This window comes from Anas acuta, chromosome 1 (genome assembly GCF_963932015.1).
Source record: "Anas acuta chromosome 1, bAnaAcu1.1, whole genome shotgun sequence".
Taxonomy (NCBI): Eukaryota; Metazoa; Chordata; class Aves; order Anseriformes; family Anatidae; genus Anas; species Anas acuta.
The window spans coordinates 96917659-96945372 of NC_088979.1; the positions used below are offsets into that span (position 1 = coordinate 96917659).

At 35.2% G+C, this 27714-nt stretch overlaps 1 protein-coding gene across 2 annotated transcripts; it reads left to right on the plus strand.

The window, feature by feature from the left end:
• The first annotated feature begins 13 nt into the window (after positions 1 to 13).
• On the plus strand, positions 14 to 27316 carry LTN1 (listerin E3 ubiquitin protein ligase 1). 2 transcript variants are annotated; one of them, XM_068689692.1, is made up of 30 exons: positions 14 to 156; positions 1170 to 1373; positions 1709 to 1807; positions 3330 to 3560; positions 4193 to 4245; positions 4581 to 4761; positions 5443 to 5616; positions 6710 to 6900; positions 7985 to 8132; positions 8498 to 9286; positions 9891 to 9932; positions 10426 to 10618; positions 11348 to 11587; positions 11787 to 11943; positions 12178 to 12328; positions 13018 to 13219; positions 14109 to 14268; positions 14461 to 14565; positions 14841 to 14983; positions 16855 to 16990; positions 17981 to 18125; positions 19785 to 19998; positions 20289 to 20526; positions 21422 to 21496; positions 22466 to 22652; positions 23108 to 23279; positions 23975 to 24195; positions 24636 to 24830; positions 25393 to 25560; positions 26302 to 27316. In XM_068689692.1, the coding sequence occupies exons 1-30, from the start codon at positions 115 to 117 to the stop codon at positions 26362 to 26364; spliced, it is 5319 nt and encodes a 1772-aa protein (XP_068545793.1). In that variant the 5' UTR covers positions 14 to 114; the 3' UTR covers positions 26365 to 27316. The 2 variants fall into 2 exon arrangements, with proteins under 2 accessions (XP_068545793.1, XP_068545802.1); XM_068689701.1 differs by lacking the exon at positions 14 to 156 and adding an exon at positions 257 to 408.
• The last annotated feature ends 398 nt before the right edge of the window (positions 27317 to 27714 follow it).

Here is a 27714-nt window from a genome sequence, read left to right on the forward strand (position 1 = left end):
ATCCCGGTCTCAACACCCCCGTGTGCGATATCCGCCGGTACCTCAGGCAGTCCCGCCCCGCCCGTGACGCGGCGCCGCTCCCCGCCCCGCGCCGACGGAAGCGCCGGCGCCATCATGGGGGGCAAGAACAAGCAGCGCACCAAGGGCAACCTGCGGGTGAGCGCCGCGACATGGCGGCACCGGGGGCGGGACCCGGCCTCAGGGGTGCCCTCGGGCCGGGCCGGGCCCCCGGGGGGGCTGCGGCCGCCCTGGGGGAGCCGCTCCGTAGTGGGGGAGAGAGGGGCGTCCTCAGTGCTCCTCAGTGCTGGGGCTTCCCCCGCGGTTAAAGTGGGTTAAAAAAGAAAAAAAAAAGGGCACGTAGTCAGCTGGGAATGTGGCTTACGTGCCTAGAGGAAGTGGGAACGTGCGGTGAGCTTCGGCAAGTTGGTGTTAATTAACAAAAATGTCGGATCTGTGGCTGTCACTGAGAATTTAGTGGGTGTTTGGGGCGTAAGGAATGACAGAGAACCGTAAGGTGTCGTTCGGTCCCAGGACAGACTTCCAAAGAGGCCACTCGTATGATGAGCAAGGAGTTGTTGAACTGGGACAAACGGCGTTAAATGTTGAATTTCAAAGCACTCCCTGTGATGATGATGGGTTGTAATATGCTGTGTGTGTTACACACATACCCTTTTGCTCCATTCCTCTGAATTCTTCGTGGCCCTTCAGAATCATGAGGGTTGGAAAAGACCTCCAGGATCATCTGCTCCAACCACCCCCATACTACCACTGTAGCTCGCTTTGTATCATGCTTTGAAGCATGTTGTAATTGTCCCCTGTGACAACTTGAGCATACTTGGGAGCTGTATTGCAGTATGCAATAACACTAAGTAGCTTCAAAGTAACAAAAAAGTAACAAAAGTAGTTTCTCATAAAGTATTTGTGTGTTAAAGTCATGACAAAAAAATGGAATGCTGATTCTACAGAGAAAACTAATTTTCTAGGTTAAACTTCTATCTTTAAAGTATGGATGGCCTTTTTTGAGAAACTGTTTTAAATAGGTAGTTAATTACGTTACGTAATGATTTATATTATATATTCACTAATCATTATTTTGAATGTCTGATGCACACAAAATTAGATAAAGTGACTGACGTGTATAACTGACGTATGTTCCTGTTTTTTGTCAGCCTTCTAGCAGTGGCCGAGCTGCGGAGCTCCTCGCTAAAGAACGTGGAACAGTGCCTGGGTTTATTGGCTTTGGAACATCTCAGAGTGATCTCGGATATGTGCCTGCAGTTCAAGGAGCAGAGGAAATAGACAGCCTGGTGGATGCTGATTTTCGAATGGTGTTGCGAAAACTCTCTAAAAGAGATGTCATAACAAAATTAAAAGTGGGTGTATTCTTTGTCCCCCATAAAAAAAGTATCTGTGTTGGAAGAGCATTCCTTTTTTCTGAAGTATGGCAAAGGAATCTACCATGGTAGCTAGTTGTATGTTTGTACCAGTAAATTTACTAGAGTTGCAGTACAGAAGGTACCTTGAAGGACTTAAAAGGTCTGTCAGGCACTGCTGACAGAGCATTCATAAAATTAACTCTATGGATAACCAAATGCCAGAAATTAATTGATTTTGGAAAATAACAGGCAGTGTCTAGTAGAAGCTGGTAAACTAGAAAATGTGTATGTCTGACACTTCTTAAATCATGCTGTTGATATCTTGGTTTTAGGCTATGCAGGAGTTTGGGACGATGTGCAAAGAAAGAGAAGCCGAAGTGGTTAAAGGTGTTCTTCCGTACTGGCCAAGAATTTATTGTAAAATCTCCCTAGTAAGTACTAAAGTATCTAAATTAAGAACTTCTCTGGATACTTCCTGTGAAAACCTGTAATGTGGTCCTGCTGATATATCTAACTTTGTTGGAATTGCTGGTGTATTCTAGAAGAAGAAAGAAAAAGGAAGAAGCAGAAAAGTATCATGCTTTGTTATTGAGATGTTTACATACAGTGTAACCGTGAACTGTTGATGCCTGGGCTGTATTTGCTGTTTGTTGGGCCTTCATCTTAAAAGGATTACGAAATATTTATTCTCTTGAAAAGTTCTTTTATGTAGATACCAGAACAGATAAAGAGAATGTGCTGTTTTGTTAAGAAAATTATATATTTTTTTGATCTAAGATTAATAGCTGGCCAGACTTATTATTAAATATATATATATATGTAGACAGCTAATCCATAATTTTCTGATACAATATTTAATACATCTGCAAACTATCTGGACTGACTACTGTTCTAAACAAGGTAGTGAACAAAATGCATCACTATTCTGAAAATTAAAGCAATTCCTAATGTTTCTTGTGGGAGCCAAGAGCTTAGAAATTCATGATGTTGTAAATACATACACAAATAATGGATAGCTGCAAATAAGTGATGCACAGTTTATGTAAGCTTATGCTTTTTTTTAATCCAAAAAGCATCTTCAAGGCTTTCTGTTTTTTTCTTCCTTTTTTTTTTTTTTTTTTTGGCTTTTCTTTCTGTTAAATGTTTATATAAAATGGAGATAGCAGCTGTAGTTACGGATATCAGGAAAAGGTTACAGTTCTGGATGTGCAATTGTCCTGGTTTCAGTTATGACAGAGTTAATTTTCTTCCTAGTAGCTGGTAGAATGCTGTGTTTTGGCTTAGGATGAGAAGAGTGCTGATAACACGCTGATGTTTTAATTGTTGCAGAGCAGTGCTTACACCAAGCCAAGGACTTTTCAGCTTCTCACTCTGTCCTGCCAATGGGCAGGCTGGGGGTGCAGCAGGACCTGGGAGGGGCAGACCCAGAACAGCTGACCCAAACTAGCCAAAGGGGTATTCCATACCATCTGACGTCATGCTAAACAATATATAGGGGTGGCTAGCCGGGGTGGGGGGGGGTGGCTGCTTGGGGTTAGGCTGGGCATCAGTCAGTGGGTGGTGAGCAATTGCATTGTGCATCACTTGTTTGTACACATAATTATTATCATCATTATTGTTATTATTGTTGTTATTATTATTTTCCTGTCTTAATAAACTGTCTATCTCAACTCACAGGCTTCACTTTCCTGTTTCTCTCCCCCATCCCAGAGAGGGAGGGGAGAAATGGCTGTGTGGTGTTTAGCTGCCGGCCAGGTTAAACCACAACAGCAATATATTGGGAATATGTTGGTGCTAAGCTAGGACTGTTCCCTTTATGTAGGGATACTCGCATATTTTCAAACTGCATAGCTTGATTCATTGCAAAAATGGCTGAACTGAGAGACAGCTTTTTTTGTCATTTCTGCCTTGAAGTGCTTGGCATCAAAAATACATTTCTTTTTGCTTTAACAGGATCACGATCGCCGTGTTCGAGAAGCAACTCAGCAGTCTTTTGAGCAACTGATTCTTAAAGTGAAAAAACACTTGGCACCTTACTTAAAAAGTATCATGGGATACTGGCTGATTGCTCAGTGTGACACTTACTCCCCTGCTGCTTCTGCTGCAAAAGTAGCTTTTGAAAAAGCTTTTCCTTCAAGCAAACAACCCGAAGCCTTAGCATTCTGTAAAGATGAAATTCTTAATGTAAGTTAGTATGTCTTTAAATCTTTGTGTGAGTATATATCAACTTTTAATAGAGGTTTAAAACTCATCCTGCCCCCACCTATTCATGGTTAAATTTCAGTAAGGTAATTTTTTGTTTCCATGTGATGATGCTTGGTCATTAGATAATGTTGCAGACAGATGTAATAATGATGCAAGAGCTGTTTATCTGCAATAGTAGGTGATTAAAGAGTGATGAACACTGTTTCAGAAAACCTCTACAAGCGATGTCCTTACCAGGGTTAATGCTCTTCTGCCAATCATATGTGAAACTGAATTAAAAAAGGTGAAATTTTGCATTGCTGACCCATCATATGCAAACATAACCATTGTGTTTTGTCTCAGTTTGGCTTCTTTTTGCCAGAAGTGTGTCACCACGGGACTGCAACTTACAAAGTTACAAAATTATGAAGTTTTGATTCAACCAGTGCAGTACCACAGCTACTGTGTTTAACAGGGGTCCATTAAACTGTGTCCTTTCTCAGTAGCATATCTAAAATATGTTTAAGAGACTTGGGTTCTGAATGTAGAGCTGTTTCTGAATAACTTATAGACTATATTATTCACATGAATGTATGCGTGTATATTTATATATATTTTTTTCTCCCCTCCAGGTTCTTCAAGATCACCTTCTAAAGGAAACACCTGATACACTCAGCGATCCCCAGTATGTTAGCCTACTTTAATGTGTGTGGTTTAGGTCTTGGTCTGTATTGGGTTCGTTCCTGGGGCAGTGGATTTAGTTCTGTTTCAAAAGACAGAATAATTACGTGAGTCCAGATCCCAGTAACTTTCTGTGGGACTTAACGTTCACAAAAGCATTTATAGTTATCAGTCATCCAATTCTGTTTTAATATCTTTTAGAAACAGTATTTATGAATAGCTGGAAGACAGGATGACTTGAAACACTTTCTAACACTTTATAAAGTAATTTGGTACCCGTAGAACCTATGGAAAGCCTGTTGATTAATTTAAAATTTGCTTTTGTTTTATTTTTCTTAGAACTGTACCAGAGGAAGAAAGAGAAGCCAAATTTTTCCGGATTTTGACCTGTTCATTGTTAGCTTTAAAAAAGTTACTTAGCATGCTGCCAAAGAAAGAGATGCAGTCATTGGAGGAAAAATTAATGTCACTTCTGTCTCAAAACAAATTTTGGAAATATGGCAAACATAGCACACCACAGGTTTTAATTATTTTTATTATTATTGTTTTAATTATTTATTTTGTTGGATTTTAGTTGAAGATAATGCATTGAATCTAAGCAGGTACTAATCCCTTCTGTTCTCCAAGAATGATCTGTGTAGTCTGCTGGTTTATGTTTCAAATAGTCTTCAGATTTCTAGGTCTTAAGTAGGCAACGTTGTCTAAAATTTGTCTAATAGGCTAATCTGTTATTTCAGTGTCACAATCATCTTCTTAGCAGTCTGCAGTCCTTTCAAATTCACATAGAAGAAAAAAAATAATGACCACTGCATGTGGTCGTCATGCTTTTAGATTTTCAGTTTTTTAACTGTTTTATCTTGCTACTGCCAAGACCAATAGCTACATAGAGTGCTGAATTTATTCTGGTAGTTATTTATTAAAATGTTTTAAGGTACTTTTGGCAAAATGTATCTTTCCTGACATATGTTATAAAATGAAGTGTTTAATGTGTTTTATCACCAAACAAATTAATTTAAAATTTTAAACAGGCTTATCAAGTATTTTATTTATTTTCATTAATATTCAAACCTTTGCTGATGTGCTAAAATATGAGGCTGCCTGTTGTAAGTTACTCTAACTTTAAAAGGAATGTTATAAATCTATGCGTAGTAGCAATGTCTTGTTGTTTCCCTAACATTTTTGTTTTTTTCTGGCCTGTCAGGTTCGTTCAGCTTTCTTTGAGCTGGCTTCTGCCTTCTGCCAATACTTGCCTGAGCTGGTGAAAGGTGAAGCACCAAGAGTTTGTCCTGCTGTTCTTCTCAGCATTGATGACAGTGATGCAGTGGTGTGTCCTGCTCTTTGGGAAGCTGTACTTTATGTTATTGCCACTGTTGAGGTAATATAATAAACCTGAGGGGCAGGTGTTTTATTGGAATGTCACACTTAACTTTTGAGTGAGCATCAGAGTTCTTTGTGAAGGAAGAATAAGAACAGTTTGACTGTGTTTTCTTCTTAATTATTAGCATGAATTTATCAATGGGACACACTCCTTCTTCCTCCTTAGAGAATCAGTGTAACTTACCTATATTGGTTTTTTGTTTGTTTGTTTGTTTTTCATAATATTTCCCATTGTATCCAGCATAAGTTGTTTTATAAATACAATTAAATTACCCTTAATCCCTGGGATTAAAAATTGTTAAAACCTTTCTTTTTTTTTTTTTTGGTTAAAGGTTACAAAAATGATCTTGAGTCCCCCCCCCTTTTTGTTTTGTTTTGTTTCCTGTTCTAATTTGGTGTTTGGTTCCATAACTTTGTAAAGTAAAATACCAGGTTTATTTAATTTCATAGCAGGACAAGCAGCGTTCCTCATAGACAGATATGTTTTGAGAGTTTAATGTTGCAGATACTTTGTAACTGCTGGTATAAACTGTAACAATTTGTGGAAAAACAAATCTTTGTTTATTGGGTTTGTAATAAATATAGGTATCTTGTACCATGATAGATCAGATGACAAAAATCTTTGGAGTATGGGAGGAAAATGCTGAAGTATTTTTGTAGCCATTATTTTGGAAGTTTTGAAGTTAATGATGCTTCTGAAGTTAGGATTTTGAAATCATTGCTTATGCTCAATTACAAGAACTGAGAACTGGATACAGAAGCGTTTATAATAATGATTTTTGTGAAGCATTCTTAAATACAGTATGATTAAAAAGAAGTCTCCGATTGCAGTTTGCTAAGAAAATTTCACTGATTTTAAACAATACTGGAACAGTTTTATTGCATTAACTTCTTAATATTCACAAGCTGAAATAGGGAGAACGTAATTTTTAAAAATACCTGTATTCCTTGAATACTTGAAAGTCAATTGAAATTGTACAATAACTTTCTTCAGCTACAGTTTAGGGAGGTAGTTTAAATGTCTAGGTAGGGAGTTCTTCTAAGTCAATGTACTCTCATTTAATTTACAACAACTATGTTTCTTTCCACAGGACTGTTGGAGTCATGTAAATGCCAAAAAGGGAGTTCTTCCAAAGCTATGGACAGTACTTCGAGAAGGTGGACGAGGCCTTGCTACTGTTATCTACCCAAATCTTTTGCCATTCATTAGCAAGGTACCTCCTGGCATCACAGAACCAAAGCTGGAATATTTCAGAACTTTTTTCAGCTCTATAATTCAAGGGTATGAACCACAAACTGTAGTTATTTGTTTATTGTCGGTCTCTTTCATGTTTGGAAACAGAACTAATCTTTTAAGCATTTATATCCTTTGACTTGGTATGTCAAGGATATTGACGTATCTTGATAGTCAATCATTTGATATTGACTAAATATGCACGCATCATTTATTTTTATGGAAAAAACTCTTTTCATTATGATATTTGAAAACTGTAGTTTCAAAATATTTTTATCCAAAGCTAGAGTCAGTCCTTTGTGGCTGTCATCTTAAACCTTCAACCTTTTCAACCTTTTTTTTTTTTTTTTTTTTTTTATTCCTTGCCATAAACATAAAACTTTGACAAGGAAAGATAAGAATGTTTATTCCATAACTTTTACAATGGAAAATGAATTTAAAGTTGAGTGACTTTTGAGATACCAGGCACCTCTCACCAGTGCAGAGGTCTCACTTTTTATTACAGAGTTTAGTGAGGATCAGCGTGGTCATTGTGAAATTTACTGTATGCAGGAACTTGAATTCTCATGATACAAATTTTAAAAGATTTGAACTGCTGTCGTATTTTGCCTTTAAAATGTGAAAACCAACTGCCTATCAAATACAATTTAAATATTAAATATTTATGCATTATATATGCAAGCATATATACATCGTTTTCTGAAAGACTAAAATACAACTTATTTAACCAAAATTCAGTTCTTAATTTTTGCAATGGTCATTAACAAAGTTCTTGGAGAAAGTAGTTATGTCAGGACTGGTTTTGAAGAGCATATGGAAAATTGCAGATGAGTTTTGACAAATAGCTGAAACAGTAGACAGTAAACCTGACTGGGTAAGTTTCCTCAAGTTAAATAGTTCCCTTCCTGCACTGAATGCTAAAACAAAATGAAAAAGTTATCCTAATATAGTTTATATGACATGCCTGGACTTACTGTTTTTAACTCTTCGAACATGTATTTTCATATTGGTGTTGTCTGGATAAAAGCAACATACTCAAGGTTACCTTATGCATTGAAGTGCACAGGTACTGGGCTACTCAGAAGCACAGATAACTGAGTGTCTTCCCCCAACCAATGTTACCTTTCAACAGGTTGTCGAGTGAGCGAGCAATAGCCAGTCCTTCAGAAAGTTCAGCAATTATATCTGCATTTATGGAATGTCTGCGCTTTGCTGTACTACAGAAAGTAGACGAAGAAGATGACCAAAGACAAATTCATCAAATGCTAATAAATGACCAGGTATTCATTAAAATACTGTTGTGTATACATTTAATAAAACAAAGTTAAGGAAAGGTAAACATACATTTCTGTGACGACTTACTTCTCTGTTGAAAGCCTCATTGGATGTAATGGAAAAAAATAACGCTGAAGTTGTTCAATGTTTTCCTTGCTATAAAATCAGCCATACCTCTGCACAGTTTAAATTACATGGGAAAAGGCAAAAAATTGAGCATCCCGTTTATTATGTACATAAGCATGATTATTTCTGAGGCTTTTGGCACTGGTTCCAGAAAGTCTTTCAAAATTTTAGTATTTCCTGGGATTATAAAGAACATAATGCTTATATAGTTGGATTGATGTTCTTTATTTTTTTGCCTTTGTAGCTAATTCCTATCATAGATGCTGTACTTCAGGAGCACAGGTTACAAAATGGACCATTATTTTATCAAATAGCAGAAACACTGAGCTCCTGGGAAGCTAAAGCTGAAGTCTCCAGTGATGATGGTACAGAAGAAGTTTTCCAGAAACTGTTGTCAAATTTTTGGGACCGTCTTTTAAAATTGTGTGTGCTTCATGTTGATAAGTTGGATGCTGATGAGAAACCGTTGTTTGCCATATCTGGTATGCTAGAAGTTCTTCAGAATCCAAAGACTGCTACGAAATCAAACAACAGAAAATCTGTAAAAATCAAATTTAAAGATGAGGATGAATCTGAAAGGAACACAGAGAATGGAAAGCTCACAGAAGTGAGAAAGAATAGTGACTCTGAAATTCAGGCTTACCTACAGCAAAGTTCAGTTCTAAGGAAAGAACCTCTAGAAAATTTAGTCTGTAACCTTTCTGAACTGAGTATTGTGTATGTCAATGAGCATAAGTCAGAGCAGCATTTGAAATTCCTTTCTGCCCTACTGAGTTCTTTTTCTTCAGACAGAGTTTTTCAAGTACTTTTAGAGCAGGGAAATGACACAAGCTCTACTCCTGCTGAATCCCATGAAAAAACAAAAGTTCATCATGAAAATCCATCTGTACAATTTCTATATATGAATTTAATAACTTGGCTGAAAGAAGACTGGAGGAAAGACACACAGTTTCTGGTTGATATTCTGTACAGTGTGCTTAATTGTTGCAGCAGTAATGATGAAAGGAAAGTCATTCTTGATGACTTAACAAAGGTATTGTATATATTTTTTTACTAGATTTTATAGAAGTTTCTATTGTTGTGGACTGTGATTGATTAATCGTTTTATTTTGGGGATGTGGAATGGAAGTTATTCTACGTGAATTTGGATAAGTTCAGCCTAATGAAGGTAGACTTAGAAAAGGGTTGACATTACAGTGTTGGAGTGAAAACTTACGAGATATTTGTCTTTATATATATATTTACAAATATACAAATAACATCAAATTCTCTATTCTTATCTGCTTCTTTATACAGCGTGCTTTTATATCAGTTGTCAGCAACCTTTCTCTTAAATACAGTCCTTTATTGGTCTATGTGGTGGAGAGAGACTTGAGAGGCAAAATAACTAATCAACTAATCATTCTAGTGGGAGGTGCACCTGCCCGTGGCAAGGGGGTTGGATTTAGATGGACTTTAAGGTCCCTTCCAACCCCAACCATTCTGTGATTCAGTAAGTTCCTGCAACTTAGTAACTCGTGCTTATCTTCTGCAGAAAATGAAGTTGTAAAACAAGCAAACAAAACTAAAAATATTAAATGCTTCCAATTCAGCAAAGAATTTCTGTTAAATTTTATGCAATTCTGTTTTCCTTCCAGATGGATCTGAAATGGATTATTTTTCTTCAGATAATTCAGAAGGTACCTCTTCTTTATTGTTTTGCATGGTTTTGAGTATTTCCCTGGTTTTAGCTTTGCTTATATGGGTTAAACTGATCTTTTTTTTTTCTTAAAGTAATGATAAAATCATGTAATAATAGTTTCATTGTGTTGTTTTAACCCCATTTAAGTCTGGGGTTATATCATCTATATCATCTAAATCATCTGTATTAATCATCTAATCATCATTCTCCCTTGACTATCAGTGTGTCTTAGCTTTGAAAATGGGTATGTATGCTCATGTATATTTTTTAGAAAGCCATAAAATAGTGGCAGGTTAGGTATCCGTCACTATTCTGGGGGGGGAAGGAATCATCACAGACCTAGAGACAAAACTTTTTGTGATGTGATATGATTCCCACTCAGCTTTTTTAGGTTTCATTTATTATTTCTGATGCTTGGATATTAATCCTATGCTTAGTAATAGATGTTAATAACCTCAAAAGATTATTAGAATGACTTTCCTGTGATTCAGGCATGTTCAAGTACAACAAAACTTTCCTTAGTCTCTGACTGGCTGAAAGGAGATACGCTTGGAGAAAGACTTGTAATGCTGGCAGATGATCTGTGTCACCTGGGTTTAAAACCCATACCAGCCTCAACACAATCAGCCTCTTCAGAAAGGTGGACCATCCTGAGCTTGGTGTTGTCACAACACTTTAAAAATGGTAAGCATATTTATTCTTTGGACTTCATGAAATGTAAATACTGCACTTCTGTTTTGCAGAACATCAGAAGGAACTTGAGATCTTCCAGAGTACTTAATTTGCAACATCTATTCCTCCTTCTATTTTTTTTTAACCTGAGCCAAAAATCATGCCTAGTTTAGTTTCATAAGCAGCATGTGCATCATGATCATCACATTATTTTTTTTGTCTCTGTAGGCAAACAAAAGTCAATGTATAAAGAACAGATTCAGATTTGCAAGTTTGAAAAATTGAGGAGAACTTCAGTAGATGGATTTATTAGCTGATGTGCTGTAAAATAATACTGGCTTTTAAACCATGCTATCTAAAATTTACCTTCAAAAATAGAATATAAAAATTGGTGGTTATAGACCCATGTGTGCATTGGTTTGCTTGTTAAAATGGATTGCCAGAAATTAGAAATACATGAAAGGGATAGAGGTATCACTCTGTATTTGCTCTATTGACTTGCCTTTTGTTTAAGTTGATTTAGAGAAAGGGTATTTGGTTATTTGGACCTTTGGCTATGTGATCTGAAATGGCTGTTGAATAAGAACGAGAGTTTAGGCATACTTTAGACTGAAACTACTTTGTTGCTTGATTTTTATATTCAATATTAGTAAATAAAAAAGAAATACGTGCATATTAACATGATGTCTTTGAGTGATTATGTTTGTCACAAGCACATTATCCTTTTCCAATCTCCAATAGAATCTTTGATTGGTGAAACTTACGTTGAAAGGATTATTGATAAACTTCAAGCAGCTCTGTCTAAAGCTAGAGACCTTTCAGAAGCTGGAAATACTGAACCTTCAGTGTCTTTCATCTGCGATGTAGCCTCAAGCTTTTTCAGCTCAGTGAAAGGGTGTTTACTGATGCCATCCTCAGAAGACTTGCTGCTTACCATCTTCCAACTGTGTGCTCAGAGGCAGGATGCTACACACTTAACAGGTAATTTGAAAAAAAAAATTGTATTTCTGACCACCATGGGTTGAAAATTGTTTCACAACTGGAAACTTACATATTTGCCTGTATGACAGTTATCATATGTAATTGTATAGAAAAGAGAATTCTCTTCTTGCTTTAGTACCTTTAGACTTGTGATTGTTGCTGTAGGATATAATTTTTTAATTTTTTTTTTCTATAATAGATTTACTTGTATGTAAGTTAAAACACACTTGGATGTCTGGTGTCAAGTCACTTGTCCATCAGCTTCAGAGTATACAGAAACAGAGCAGCAGCTTTTTGCTTAAATCTGCATTGTGGATCAAGAATCAAATTCAGTCTTCCACTTTGGATGTTAAGAGGTAATTGTAATGTACATGTCCATTTTGTAATACACTGTTCTCCAAAACAAACCAAGATCAATGCTATACTTTCCTATATTTAATTGGCATCTGCATTATTTATTTTTTCAGACTGTCAGAGGTGAGAACCGTGGCTAATAGCATAATTAAAACAGCATGTAAATAGCGTTGTATATGATATAAAGGAGCAGGATTTTACTGCATAGTGCCAAACTTGTTTTCCCTTTTTCTCAGCCTTCAGGTTTTGATCTCTGCAGTTAGTGACTTGCTGTCTATGCTTCTGGAAGCTGACGGACAGTCGGGATGTCTGGTGGGAGCTTATGTTGAGCATGTTACACCCAACATAACTGAGTGGGTGAAGTTGCGCGAGTCTCTTTCTGCTGAGGTACGGAAGTGATAATTGACTTTCACACTGTAGTCAGTCTTACTTGTTCCCAAGTCTCTGTCCCTGACAGAGCACTGCAGTTATGATTATACGTGTGTCTGTTGAGTGTTTCTTTTCAGCCTCTACCCATGCTGGAAGACAAAATCTATATTCGTATGCGCCCGTTTCTCCCACTACTGGAGAAAAGCATTTCAATGTGAAATTATCCTTCTCTTTGTGGAATACCAGCAACTTGCTTTACAACTCAGAAATCTTGTCCGACAGAATGTACCCCAGGAAGATGTTCTATCTTTAAGTTAATTATTTCGTATGATTCTTTTTTTGCAAGACACTAATATCTGCAGAAGAACATGATATGCTGAGTGCAGACAAAATACTGATATGAATAGATCGGGAGAAAAATAATTTCCTGTCTAACTGCCGATCTTCAGTAACCCTACTACTTTTTGTAGTATTGTATAGAGTTCTAAAGGTGCACATTTATTTCTGAAGCAACAATGCAGTTTTAAGTTACTGCTGTGCATTTATTTTCTTTATATACTGGAGGGGGTGATCCTCACTATTATGCTTTTGGTGTTAATTCGTATCTTTCATGGTTATTTTTAATAATTCTGAATTTTAACTACTACTACTATGTATCGTTAAAATGGCAATTATTTGTTCATATGCTTTTTATGTACATATTATAGTGGATGCACAAACCTCTTTTGGAAGGAAGGCTGAGTATGAATTGTGAGCATTTGGGATCCTGTGTTAAACTATCCGGCACAACTAAACTTCCAGGGCATCTGTGTACTTCAGCCTTATTAAGTAAAATGGTGATGCTTGTATTGGAAAATGGTATGGTCCATGGAAATGATGATGCAGAAAGAAAGAAAACTGACAATATAAGTAAGTTACAGTGATAAAACTTAAAGAATTTTTAATTTCATACTAGTTCTAAATCTACATTAATTGATAATTAGAAATGAATAGGTAAATTTTGGCATATAACTATCAGAAATCATTCTTGTTCCATTTATTTTCTTTAGTTCTCCTTTTAAAGTATGAGTTTGTGTAGCACTTACACTTTTAGGGCCTTTTGCTGTTATATACATGCTGTCTCAACAGAACTTTAATTTTAAAGAAGCTTAAATTTACAGTGAACTTCAGAGTTGTTCATTGCTAAAGCATGTATGGTGCATTGGAATGAATGAGCAACAGGAACTGTGTCCATGCTGTCAAATAACAGCTGTGAGTATTTAGCTGTAACATAAAGATATTTTGAGGCAGCAATTTTTCTTAATTCAACAAGGTGGAATTTCATTTCTTTTTATTTGAGAATGCTCAGATTAGAGCGAGTATCTTCCAATTAAAAATTCTACCTCCAGAAGTCTCACTGTGAAGAACAGTGTAGTTGGTCAGTGGAGGTCTTTGTAAGCCGATGGAAAAGAAAAAAAACTCTATGCTAGCTCTGAGCATCAAATTAATTTATTTTTTTTTTTAAATTTAGATCTTGATTGCCTTGTCTGCAAGAAATGTATATTAAAAAAAATAAAAAGAGAGGATTTAGGGTTTAAAATTTCCTGAACTTTTAGAATAGATTATTGTAACTTTTTCTTTGTATTTTATGGTGCAATTGCAGATACCCAGTTCATGCTCTTGAAGTACCTGAAGTTGTGTGTAAATGTCATCTTCTTAATGCATTAAAAATATATTAAAACAAAACATAACAAAAAAATCTGAAACTTCTTGCATATTCACTGAGTATATTCAGTAGTTATTTTTGCTGTTTAATTAGTTGCAGAGCTGTTGTATTCGTTACAATGGATTGAAGAATTGGAGAATCCTCCTTACCTGCTTCTGGAATATCTTCATATGTTAGAAGAAATGCATATTACATACCAGAAGTTCAGTACGCTTAGTAATACAGCTGACCTTCAGCAAACAATATTTGATAGGTATGTAAGAGCAAGTAAAACCTCAATTGAAATACAACCCAGAATTGAAATACAATTTATGTCTTTGTATTTTGCCTTGTATAAAGTGCTACCATATTTCCTTTTGTATGTTGATTCATGCTTCATAAAACAGTTTTGTTGTGAAACACTGTTCACCTGCAGTTATTAAACAGGGTCTTTCTTCTTTTGAAGGTCAGAGGAACATGGAAGACTCTGGTCCTTAACCATGGCCAAACTGATTCGTGCAGAAAGTGGGGTATCCTGTGAGATGAAACATCTTTTTAAGACAAGCGAAGGGTATCTAAATGCTGTTGCCTATGACCTTTTATGCAAAGTTTATATTGCAAATATTGATGATGATAAATGATGTTGATTCTAATGAATGACATCTGAAGACCGAAAATTTGGTAGAATATGTATGTGTTATGTAAAAGTGAAACACTGTAATGTATGGGGTTAGTTGTATCACAGAATATTAGATGGTTCTGTGTTCATTATGAGCCAGTTAACATTTTGTTTACTAGTTAAACGTTTGGGTATGTTTATTTTTGATATTCTGTTTGCATGAATAGGTTTCTGCCATTAACAGAGGGCAGATTGCATACACTTCAATGCTTATCAGCCTTTTTAACGGAGGAAGAAAAGAAAGAACTGGTCTTCCACTGCGTGGCCAAACTTATGACATGTGCACAGACAGAGCTCTCCAATACTGATGGTCAGTATGTTTTCTACCTTAGCCCACTTCATTAGAATTTAAGAATGTCACTCTGTAATACTGTTTGCTTTTAGCTAAGATTCATTAATTATAAGTGTACGAATTTTACTAGAATGAAATGTCTTTTCATTTTGCATATTTCTTTTAGACTGTTTGTCATAGTGATTTTCTGTCTTACTAAGGAAGTACAGCCTATGCTGCCTGGTCCAAAATTAGAACTTAAAAGATAGATCAAAGAAGAAGTGAGGCAGTATCAAAATACTTTTAGCAATATCAGTCTATCTGATTTAGCAATATCAGTCTATCTGATTTAGACACATTTGTAAATATCAAGGTTTTCAATTATTTAGGCTTTACATAGCATGCGTATTATTTCTGCTGTCTACTGGTAGTGTTGTGATTGATTTTAGACACTTCAGCATCCAAACTCTTTCGAAGTTCTTGTATAGTTTTTGAACAGTTCATCCAGTGCATGGGATAATACAGTATGCTCAGTCAGAGCTCTTGTGCATGCACTTTTAACAGCTTTTGAAAAATTACTTAATGAGGTGATTGAAACGTGTTACAACATTACTTTGAATAAATGCTAACTTTCACAAACTCACTGCTTTTCAAGTGCAGTCTTTGGAAATAATTATACAAAGTCCTTCTACATTCTTATTATGCAGTTAAACAAAACCGTGCACACCTTATCTTCTCTCAGTACTGCTTTCATGGTTTCATGAACATACTACATAAGTCTTATAAAAACTTGAAAATTTGCTTGTTTTCTTAACAGAACCATACTTAAATTGAATAAACTATGGTTGTTTTAAACTGTTGACATCTGTCCCTTGGCAGTGTCCCCACGTTTTCAGATGAGCTCTTTCAAGTGAATGTCCTCAGAATGTGAAAAATTTTCAGCATTAGTTTCATGCAGCAATTGAGAGGAATCTTGATTCTTAAATACGGTTTCCCTAACGCTTGTTCTTCAGACTTAGTTTGTAAAGCTGTCCTGGCTCCATGAATGAGCCAGTGAACCAACCAAATGGGGCCTTGAAACTTTAAACAGAAAATAGGAAGAAGAATCCTCACTGCTCCCTTGCTACTCTGTTCTTTGTAGAGTATTCTTGTTTGTAACTCTGGTCTGCATTTTCCTTTCTGCTGCTTCTCATTTTCCTAGGGGTTCCTGAACAGACAATATATACGCAATTTTTCCCATTAAGTGTGACGTAGGATGTGGGCTCACCATTCAAGGTTTAGTTTTTTTTCAGATCAGGAAAGTGCTGGTAAATTTCTTGTAAATCATTGCTGCTTAAGTGAAGTGTGTGGTTTCTTGCTATGCATATGTGGTACTTTAACTCAGTTCCATGTTATTGTGCCTGTAAGAAACATTCTTGTTCTCCAAGAAATCTGGGTGCATGCGGTTTTCCTTAAAAACGGAAAACAATGCTAACGCAACAGTAGTATTTCAGTGTGAAAGTAAAAGCTGTCACTCTTGCAACAGTATTGGAATTCACAGCTTGCATTTACATTTACTTAATCATCTGTCCAAATTATTGTTTGGGATACTACATTTTTAATAGCACAATTAAATTTAAATATTACCAGGTATTTTTCCTTTTTAATTGTGTAAACCATGTATGACTCTTATAGGAGTTTTTAGTTTAGTGGCTTGATTTTTTTTATTATTTTTTTTAGTTTGGGTTGGATGTAGTAGTTTTGATTTAACAAGGGCATCTGTGGGCTAAGTGTTGAAAGAAAAAAGCTTAGCTATTATCCAAACTATGTCATGATATTACTATTAAAGTAACCAATCAGTTGACACACATTCTAATATTTACCTGCCCTGATAATTAAGACCTACTGAGGATGTTTTTATTATGTCATAGGAGCATTTGGGTGTCTTTCCATTTTGAATTCCTGCTTAAATGACAGCAGTATTGATTGCGATCATCTGTTACCTGGGATATTAAAAATCATAATGTCTTGGAAAAACGATAATGAAGACAACTTTCTCTTTAGCTGGTGGGTACAACTTTGAGACCATTTGATAATTTTTTTTTTCAATTTGTAAAGAGTTTAAAAAGGGTGATCATTAACTCAAAATCAAATTGCAAGTTAAAACTGTCATTTGCTGCTTTAATATTATATTTTCAAGCCTTTGTAGAACTGCATCCCTCAGTTTAATATACCTGTCTCTAAGTATCTAGTTAGTTTATTGAAGGGAATTATATGAAGATAAATAGGTGTAAGAAAGTTGGTCTGACATTAAACCTGTAATCAAGGCTGGGAAACCAGGAGCTCGTTTATGCATCTAGATGGTAACTGTTTTCCAAAGCATGCAGAACCGACCAGCTTTGCAGGTGCAGCTGGATATTCAGTTAAAAATTCTGATTCCTTATTTAGATAGCAGAAAGAAAACTTGGGTACCAAACTGAAGTGTTTTTTGTTAGTTAGTTTGTTTGTTTTAAAATTTGCACCTGAAATTGTAACTTGGAAAGCTAAACTTCCAACAAGGAGTAAAATTACACTTATGCTTGTTTGTTTGAGTGAAGTGAGAAAAACCCAAGCAACACAGTCTGAGAATAATATACAGTACTGGGGCATCTGAGGGCTTTTATTTTATTTTATTTTATTTTATTTTATTTTATTTTATTTTATTTTATTTTATTTTATTTTATTTTATTTTATTTTATTTTATTTTATTTTATTTTATTTTTGCACTGATTAAGTTAAAATTGCTAATTTTCACAGTTTATGTAAGTGTTACAGTTTTAGGAATCTGTTAATATAACATGCAAATGAGCAAGTACCTCTGATAGTCTGTTTTGTACCTGTTGGCTGACTTATTTAGGATTGGTAGCTAAGGTGGGATCCTAGCTCTGAAATAGTGTCAAAAGCATCTAGGGCAGAGAGGCTGGTATTAATTTGTCCTAAGAGAAGCAAAGGTAAGAAAATAAATACTTGTGGTTACAACATGACAATATGTTAGCTTCAGCTGTATTTTTATTTCAGCAATCTGAAAGAAACAAGTGCTCAGTTGCTGGGTTTCAACATAGAGATGATCCGTTACCTTCCCTTGTTGCTGAAGTATTCCACAGCTCCTTTGGCTGATAATGAATGGGACTTTATCATGTGCTCCATGCTGGCTTGGTTAGAGGTAAGATGAAAGACACTCTTACTAACCATTGCATTGCAGTTCTTAACACAATCCCCTAATGCCTTCTGAAGGTTCTAGACTAATTTTGGCTGGGGCAAGGGGGAAGGAAGGAGGAATTACAAAAAAAAAAAAAAAAAAGGAAAAAGGCTAGGAAATAACTCCATTTTTATTATCTTTGTGGGCTCTCTGATCAACATTTTATCCTCAGACTTTGAAAGCTGTATGTTAATAGTTCATCTGTTTGTATGAGTATCTATACAAAATGGGAAGGTGGATATCTAGATGATGCAGTGAAACATTATAGAAGCTATGACATATAGCAGTTAAGTTTGAACAAAGATGCATGAAGATTGCCAAGACGAATGGAAATTGGGATGTCTTAATGACAATTGTCTTAACAGTTGTAACTTCTGGCAACCTGGTCTAGTGGAAGGTGTCCATGCCCATAGCAGGGGGGTTGGAACTAGGTGATCCCAAAGGGTCTCTTCCAACCCAAACCATTCTATGATTCTATGCCCTTCGTTTCAGCTAGCGTTTGTTAATTTCCTAGTACTTTGAAGTAAGGATCATTTCAAAGATAACTTAATGTAAACCCCAAAATGGAACTAAGAATATATATACTTTACATACCACGTGTGCCTATGTCACATTTTCAGTACTAATACAGCTAACTTTTTAGATTATTCCCTGGATGTGGCAGGAACACAATCATCTCAGTTTAGCAAATATTTGAGATAGTGAGATTCTTAAAAAGAATAGTGCAAAATTCTAAAATTCTCTCTTTTTTTTTTTTTTTCATTGAGCTTTGGCAAAGCTCGTGTGGTTTAAAAGCACAAACAATACTAAATCTCTACTTTGAGGTTTGCTGCTATAGAGAAGGATGAAATAAGGCTCTGGTTGTAAGACAGCCAGATCTTCTGTTTCCAAAATCAAATCAGCAAGACAGTGGAAAATACCACCAGGGTGTGGAAACTTTCATGTGGCCTTTCTTGGTCTCAAGATTAATCTTACCTGTGCAGTATGTGCCTCAAAATTTTATTTTCCTATTTTTTTTTCTGAAAGAACTTTTATGAAAATTTTTTTGCATAGATCAAGTGCTTATGAATATTTTTAAGATTTAATGATACTCCTCTTTTTTTTTGGGGGGGGGGAGTGAATTATAAAAATTAAAAGGAGCTGCTTTAGGAGAAACAAAATATTCCCCTGATAATCACTTCAATAACTTCCAGTTTGCAGTAATGCATTGTTAATTTCTTTTTACAGTTTGGAAATACAGACATTAGGGAGAGAAAAGTGATATCTCTTCATGTACAGTTTTGGCTCACTTGGCTCTACAAGTGTAACAGATTGTCTGCAGTTGCATACATTTCTATTCAAATCCACTTGGTGGCAGTTTCTGTCTGTCATTTTAAGGAAGGTCACATAAGGGAAGCAATCTAGAATTTGAAACATTGGTGGGACTTAGTAAGACATGCTGAAATGAATTTCTAAGGTACAGATTATGTTTTCAAACCTATTTTTTTCAAATAGTTATAAAATAGTCTTTGCAGCTTAGTCTTCTGTGAAATTACACTTTTGGATATAGATGGGGAATGCGAAAAAAACATTTCAAAGCACATTTGTGATTAAGAAATATTCCTCTTATTTTTTTTCTCCTAGACAACATGTGAAAACCATTCGCTTTATCATATCCCACTTGTGCAGATTTTTGCTTGTGTCAGTTGTGACCTGGCATCTGCCCTTAGTGCTTACTTTGAAGCTGCAGCTCCTGAGACTACTGAAAACCTTCCTGTGAACTTGATCAGTGAATGGAAAGAATTCTTTTCTGAAGGAATTCACAATTTGCTGTTACCTTTGTTGGTGAAAGTCACAGGCGAGTATATGGTAACTGGCAAGGAGGCTGTTAGTTAGTGATACATATCAGCCTGTTCTGAAATAGAACTTGCTGGGCCATTTTTTTCAATTTCTAGGAATATTATCTTAACATAGTTCATTAAAAAATAGTACTTTCCTGAAAACATGTTAATTGGTGAAGGAATTATATTCTTTGGCTCTTATTAGATGAATTCTTCTAAACACGATGTGAGTTGTTTCTAATTATGCTTGTCTATGATATCATCTGCACCTTCTGCATCACAGCTTACCTGTCTCTGTTTTAAATAGGAGAAACCAAAACTGCAGCTGAAGGCTCTTTTCAGAACGCTGTATTAACATCTTTGGGCGAAGCTCTAACTTATATCTCGAAGGACCAGTTGTTAAACCATAAATTGCCAGCGAAGTTTGTTGCAGGCCAGAAAACAAACCTGCCAGATAAACTACAGACTCTGTTAAACACACTGTGTCCGTTGTTGCTGTTCTGGGCTAGACCTGTACAGATTTCTGTCTACCACATGTTGTATAAGTAAGAATCAACAAATTTCTTGCTCTCCTCATCTCCTTCCCCTGTTTTTTTTTTTTTTTTTTTTTTTTTTTTCCCCAATATACTGTAGAATATGTACTTGTTTATTAAAGTTATGTGTCATTATGGGAGAAAATGCTTAACCGGGCAACTTGTGTTCTGGATCAGAGTATAGGCTCTAAAGCTATGAATGCTAAATTTATTTATAAAAGCAGATTAAATATATACTGAGAAATTTTACTGCAGTACAGGAAAATACAATTTTCTGTATCATAGTTACATAGATATCACTGTGGTAACTAGAATGCTATTTCTTTAGCACCTATTTTAATGCTCATAAATCCTGAAATGTAAACTGAAACATTACAAGTTTCTGGTAACCACAGTATCATTAAACAATATGACCATTTTATTTTCACTAATTTAGGTAAGAAAGTGAAAAGAAAAAAAAAGTGTGGTATTCTTGTGAATTTTTTTGGGTATCTTTCATATGGAAAAACTACAGAATTTGAAAAACAGCTTGCATTTGACTTCTCAAAATGCAAACTGCAGAGCAGCTGATTTGAGCATAAGAAGCAACCATTGTACTTGTTACGTCTTAATGCCTCAGTATAGCTTTGTTTTGAGATGGGGAAATTTATTTTAGCATGACTGGGGATGGTTAAAAGGTTTGGAGAAGAGCTGAGCAGGGCTACAAGCTCTTTGACTGCTGTTGATCTGTAACCAGCTTTGCGTGACACGTCTCTTAAAGATTCCTTACTTTACAAAAAGGTGTTGATAAGTATTTCCCTGATTATATTGATTATCAGGAACGTTGACATTAATAATCAAAGAACTGTACATTGCTCACATACTACGAACATAGTAAAAATTAAATTTATTTTCTGTATTTCTGTAGATTAATGCCTGAATTGCCTAAATTTGATGATGAAGATCTCAAATCCTATGGTGATGAAGAGGAAGAATCAGCATTGTGTGTATTTTTTCCTCTTTCTTTTTTTACTATCATTTTCCCTGTTTTTACTGTCTGTTAGAAAAGTTGATTTGCAGCAGAGTAGTGTCTGTCAGAAGATGTTAAAAGAAAAAAATAAGATGGTTATGACAGTAGGGGTATAAATATTGAATATATAAAATAAATTTGATTATGTCTGCCTTTGTACTAAAACTGGAAATAACATTTTTAATGTTTAATAGTTTTATAGTTTTCTGGGTACAGTTACTAAAGTAACTGGAGCATATATGTTCCATTGTACAATATCAAGAGTTCTTATATGGGACTGCTGTATTGAGAATATTTCCAGTTGCACAAGTAACTTCAGTTTCCTGGATTATTCCTTTTAGATAAATTTATCCATGAATTAAATTAAATGTGAAGACCTCCAAAACTGACGTGGGTGTTTTATACGTCTTGAATCTGATAAAGTCAAAAGTCTGAGGAGGGAATACAATAATTGATTTAAACAAAAACAAATAAAAAACTTCAGCCCAGCAATTAATAGCATGTTTTACTATAGAGCTGCAAAAAATGTTATAATGCATTGCTAAAACCCACACCCAACACATTCAATGATTAGGAGATCCATTGTTCAATTGCTCTTTTGTTGGTGGCTTGACAAAGAAGGAATTGAAGCGTTCCCTGACATGGGTTAAATCAGCTCAGCCATAGACCAAACTCACATTTTCAGATTGGGATCAGCATTCAGTTTATATTCTTCTTCCGAAAGGTAGAGACCAACGGTCTGTTTTGGGGAAAAAAAAAAACTGGTAAAATTGCCACTGGTGTGGCAATCTGAAAGTACATTTTTCCTGTAATAAAAAATCTCCTTAGATGTTCTACATAGATGCTTTTACTAAAAGGTTGCTAGGAAGGCTGTGAATATAAATTCAGTTAATGCTCTACTGAAGTTTTGAGTTTACAATGCCAGATGATGTCTTTCCATAGATCGCCTCCAGCTGCTCTTATGTCTGTCCTTGCCACTCAAGAGGTCTTACTAGAAAACATCCTAGAATGCATTCCAGTTGGAGAATTTGCAGTTATTCAGCCCTTGAGTGATGAGTTCTGCCTTGTTCTTGGATATCTTCTCACTTGGAAGTTAACGTTAACTTTCTTCAAAGCGGCTTCTTCTCAGGTATATACTCAGAGCATTTTCCTTTAAAGTGAATTTCTTAATATGCTCACATGGTTTGAGCCTTGAGGTTTCATTCAGCCTTTTTATTCTTTTAATTATGCATCTTCCTACCTCCATTTTTTGTGGAATTAGTGGGATTCTGAAAACATCAATAGATCTAGGTTTCTGTATGCTATAGTTAGGGATGGCAGTATTAGAGATGATAAAAATTTAACATTCATTAATAGATGTTTCTTTTTACCATTTTCAAACAACTTGCTATATTGTATGCATTTCTAGTTGCTCAGAAGTTTGCAGAGAGCTAAATCGCTCTTCTAAACACAAATTGCAAATCTCAGGATCGCTCTTCCTCCCTACAGAAACGTGTTTGTATTATTTGCAGAGAAAACTATTTTTTATTAAGTCTCATCTGCTTTTTGTGCTTTTTCTTTTTTTTTTTTTTTTAACACTATTAGCTACGAGTTCTCTATTCACAATACCTTAGAAGAACAAAAAGCTTGAATAAACTGCTTTATCACTTGTTCAGGCTTATGCCTGAAAACCCTGTCTTTTCTGGGCCAATATCAGAAGTTCCGAATAAGGATACAAAAACCTTCTTTACTGAAGAGCTTCATTTAGACGTTAAAGGTTAGTAAAGAATGGTGTTTGTGCATTTGAAAGAGTTTTGATACTGCTGAGGCTTAAATATGCTTTTCTGTTTAAAAAAATAAATTGAAAATGCTTCATTGAAAATGCTATGTTATGTACCCTTATAGACGTTCATACACCTTTTTATGTACCTGCAAAGATACTGAGTTTTCATTTTTTAATTTTGCGCTTGAATATCATCGTGTGTTGCAGAACTGTTTATCTGGATGACAGTAAGAAAGGCAGAAATAGGGTTGTTTGGGGAATTACTAACACAGCTTCCCGAGAGAAGGATGTTGCTTATCTGTTTATATACTTCCATAGAACACTGCAAATCTCAAATGTGCTCCAAACATCTGCTTCATCACTCCGAAGTGAGCAATTTGGAATTTCTAGAAAGTAAAATTATTCTTGGCTTCTGGTAGTCCACCTAGAGTTCATCTCTAAATTAGAAGATGCATTTCCAGCTATGAGATGTTAGTCTAAGAAACAGGAGTCATAGAGAAAGGTGGAATCAAACAATCAGTTATAGTAACAAAGTTAGAAGGAGCAGGTAAATGAATTTCCTATTACCACACATATTGTTGTGTGTATATATATATTTCTTTTTTTTTGTGTGTGTGTGTATGATGTGAAAGAAGCAATATTTGTGACTGTGTTAAGAGTATTGCAACATCCTTTTATTTCTCTCACAGGAACAGGAGCCCTGTCATCCCAAATTCCACACTTAGCTTGTACTGTGTATCATATAACTTTGAAAGACCTGCCAGCCATGGTTAGGCTTTGGTGGAATAGCTGTGAGAAACGTGTCTTCAGTGTTGTAGATAAATTTACAAGCAAGTATGTCAGCAGCGTGCTTTCTTCACAGGAAATATCTTCAGTTCAAACTAGTACACAGTTATTTAATGGCATGACGGTTAGTGAAACTTATTGTTCTTTATTTATTTTTTTTGCAGATTTGTAGAGAAATGTTGATTCTCAGAGCAAGACTGTATGACAGTATTTTATATGATTTCATTTTTGTTCTACATGACTGATGAGATTGTAATTTAGCTTGCTATCTACATATATATAGTCAGTTGGTATATATTAGAATAAGTTGGAAAAAAAGGGTTTTAAGAATGTTGGAAAAGTAGAGGAAGTAAATGCAAGATTGTTTGGTTCATTAAAAAATATAATCAGCCACTAGATTGGAAAAATGGCTGGTAATTTCAGATTGCCAAGATACGAGAAAATTTCTACTTTCTTTTAGACCAGGAAAACACTTTTCTCAGAGAATTATTTAATGTAAGGCTAGAAATGGTGTGTAAATCTCTCTGGTTGTGGAGATTTTTAATACTTGCATTTTTTTCATAGGTGAAAGCTCGGTCTGCTGCACGGGAAGTCATTGCTACCTATTCAGTTGATGATATATTTATTGAACTAATAATACAGCTTCCAATAAATTACCCACTGGGGTCCATAACAGTTGAGAGTGGAAAGAGAGTTGGTGTGGCTGTTCAGCAATGGCGCAATTGGATGCTACAGTTAAGCACGTATCTAACGCATCAAGTGAGTTTAGAGAAAGCCCCTAGTTCTGAAAACCTAGTCCTGATAAAAAAAAATAAAATCCTAGTAATATAATATTTAGATTTATATAATGACTCTCATCAGGTTTCAAATGTGACTTTATAGATTTGATCACTCTTATCATCTGCTTTTCTCCAGATGCTAAAACAAAGAGGTAGGTAGAATTACCTGCCTAGTAAATCCTGATAAATCCACAGCCAAAGATGAGAATCTAGATCTCATAAGGCCAGTGTTCATCCTATGCCATTCCAACTATACTTTGGAAAAGAAACACAGTGTGTGAAATTCTCAAAGTTTGGTGGTTGCTAAGTTGCACATTTTTGCCTAGAACAAAACAAAGAAAATGTTGAATGAAATTATTGAAATTAGAAGTGCATTCCTTTTGTTGTGAGAATTACAAGTTGACTGATTAATTACTATAATTTAACATTTTAAAGTAAAGTAAAAGTAAAGTAAAGAGACTTTGTTTATGTGCTTGTGAATAACAGTAAGAATACTCTGAAGGAATTCTATAGTATATTAATAACTGTTTTTTCTCTGCTAGAATGGAAGTATTATGGAAGGCTTATCTTTGTGGAAAAATAATGTGGATAAACGTTTTGAGGGTGTAGAAGATTGCATGATCTGTTTTTCAGTCATTCATGGTTCCAACTATTCTCTTCCCAAAAAAGCTTGCAGAACATGTAAGAAAAAGTTCCATTCAGCTTGCTTGGTAAGTACCTACACTAAATCCTTCTAAATAGGATTCATTCATTAATGATTTGAACCAGGTACTTCTAGTGAAATGCCATCAGTTTCCCATTTTGTTATTGGATTATCTGGGATTAAGTGAACTCCTAATAATTTGCATGGATTTTGTACTAAGCTGCAAAGGCATGTAATGTGAGAGGAGTTTCTGCACTAAACAGATAATAACTATTTTGTGTTCGAAGACTTCAGCCATTACATCTATGTAGGGTGTAGCAAGAGCATATTGATGTTAGCAGCTCAGATATGGGAACAGAAATATTCAAATTTAATTTACACAGCATGCTTTTCAGTAAATCCTGCTGATCTGGATAATTTACAGTTAAATATATCCAAGTCATCATAGGCTCTGGGTGTGTGGTTACTGAGTATGCTGGTACAGGTTGGCATCTGTATTGCCATACAATAGAGGAATTCATGCTGCTCTGAAAACATTACTTCTGTCTAAAATTAGACCAGACAAGAATTTCTTTGTTTTTCTCTCGTTTGTTTGTTCAGTATAAAACTTTTGTACTTTGTGTACACACACACACAAATTCACAAGGGGAAAGGATTTTTAACTGTTCTTTTTTGTTTGTTTTTTAAAGCAAAATGGATATTTTGATATTTAACTTTATTGGCAAGTAACATTTATTACTAGTGATAAATCAATGTTCTTGATAGTCAATTTGCATTCATATATTAAGCACTTATATTTCTCTTTCAGTACAAATGGTTCACATCCAGCAACAAATCCACCTGTCCGCTTTGTCGAGAGACATTTTTCTGAAATAAAATGGTCTGCCTTATTTCTGTGAGCTAAGTCATAAATGAAGAGGGGACAATAAACTCTATGTTGAAAGAAGCGAACTACTTGGAAATAATGTCAGTTACTTTAAATTCTTGACTAGTGGGATATGACACATATTTACCTCTGGACTGTTTTTTGTAAAAGTTTGAAGATTCTTCTTTGATATAAAGAAATATATAAGAATAATTTATTTTAATTTGTATATTTTTAAGGTATTAAGGTATGTTAAAAATTCAGAAGTAATGTAGAATTATGTCTGAAAAGCGGTGTTTAAGCCACAACATAGTTGATTAAAACCTCTTATTTTAGGTATAATCTAACGTGGTATGTGCTTAAGCCAGATCATGCCTCTTAATGTAACAGGTGAATTTAACATAGGTGGTATAAAGACTTGACTTTTTGCTCTTATATGTTAAGGTATGGAATTAGGGTGATAACTTACTGTTAAAATGTGAAATTTCAACATAGCATGCTCTAAATCAATGTTTATAAATTGAGCTTTAACCATCTTATAATCTCAAAAAACCTGAGCCATCCAGCACCCTAAAAACATGAGTACTCTGAAGCCTAAGTGAGTAGAGAGAGCCCAATCATTCCTGCATGACAATGAAAACTGCTACCTATGTAGTGCAGACTGGCCTTAAATAAGACATACACACAGATCAATTCTTGAGTTTCCATTATTACAATTAATGTCTTCATTAGTTGGCACATAAAATACCACTGAATTTACCCTCTACTTCCAGTGTCCCATAATAAGGACTCAGAATACGATAGATATATCAGAATTTAACATTGTCTTCATTCCACTAGTCTTTTTTTTTTTTTTTTTTTTTAAGCAGCAGTAGCATACTAATATGTTCTAACTTGGATAGTATTGTTCTGTGGTGGATTTCTTTGAAAAGTCAATAAAGGGGGAGGAATAAATGAATTTTGTCTGTCTTTGTAGTCCCTGGATTGCTTTCTCTTCCTCTGTGTGACAGAATTCCAGAAATTAATAGTACACATCAAAATACATCTTAAAGTTGTCTTTTGACTTTTTTTTTTAAATTTGTCTTTTTTGTTTGTTTTTTTTGACTACCTCTTAAAATTGTCCCTTAATGTTGTGACCTTTGCACAGCACCCTAACTTGTTATCCTTCTAGAATTGTCTTAAGGATGAGCAGCAGTATAGATACAACACCAAAACCACAATTATTCGTAAAAGCAAAATCCTTTCCTTATAGTAAGGGATAACTGAACAAAACCAGAAGTGTTGCTTAGCAAAGGGTCTACTGTCGACTATAAAACATTATAGAGTTAGGGGGCTGCTGAACTGAAATGTAACTTT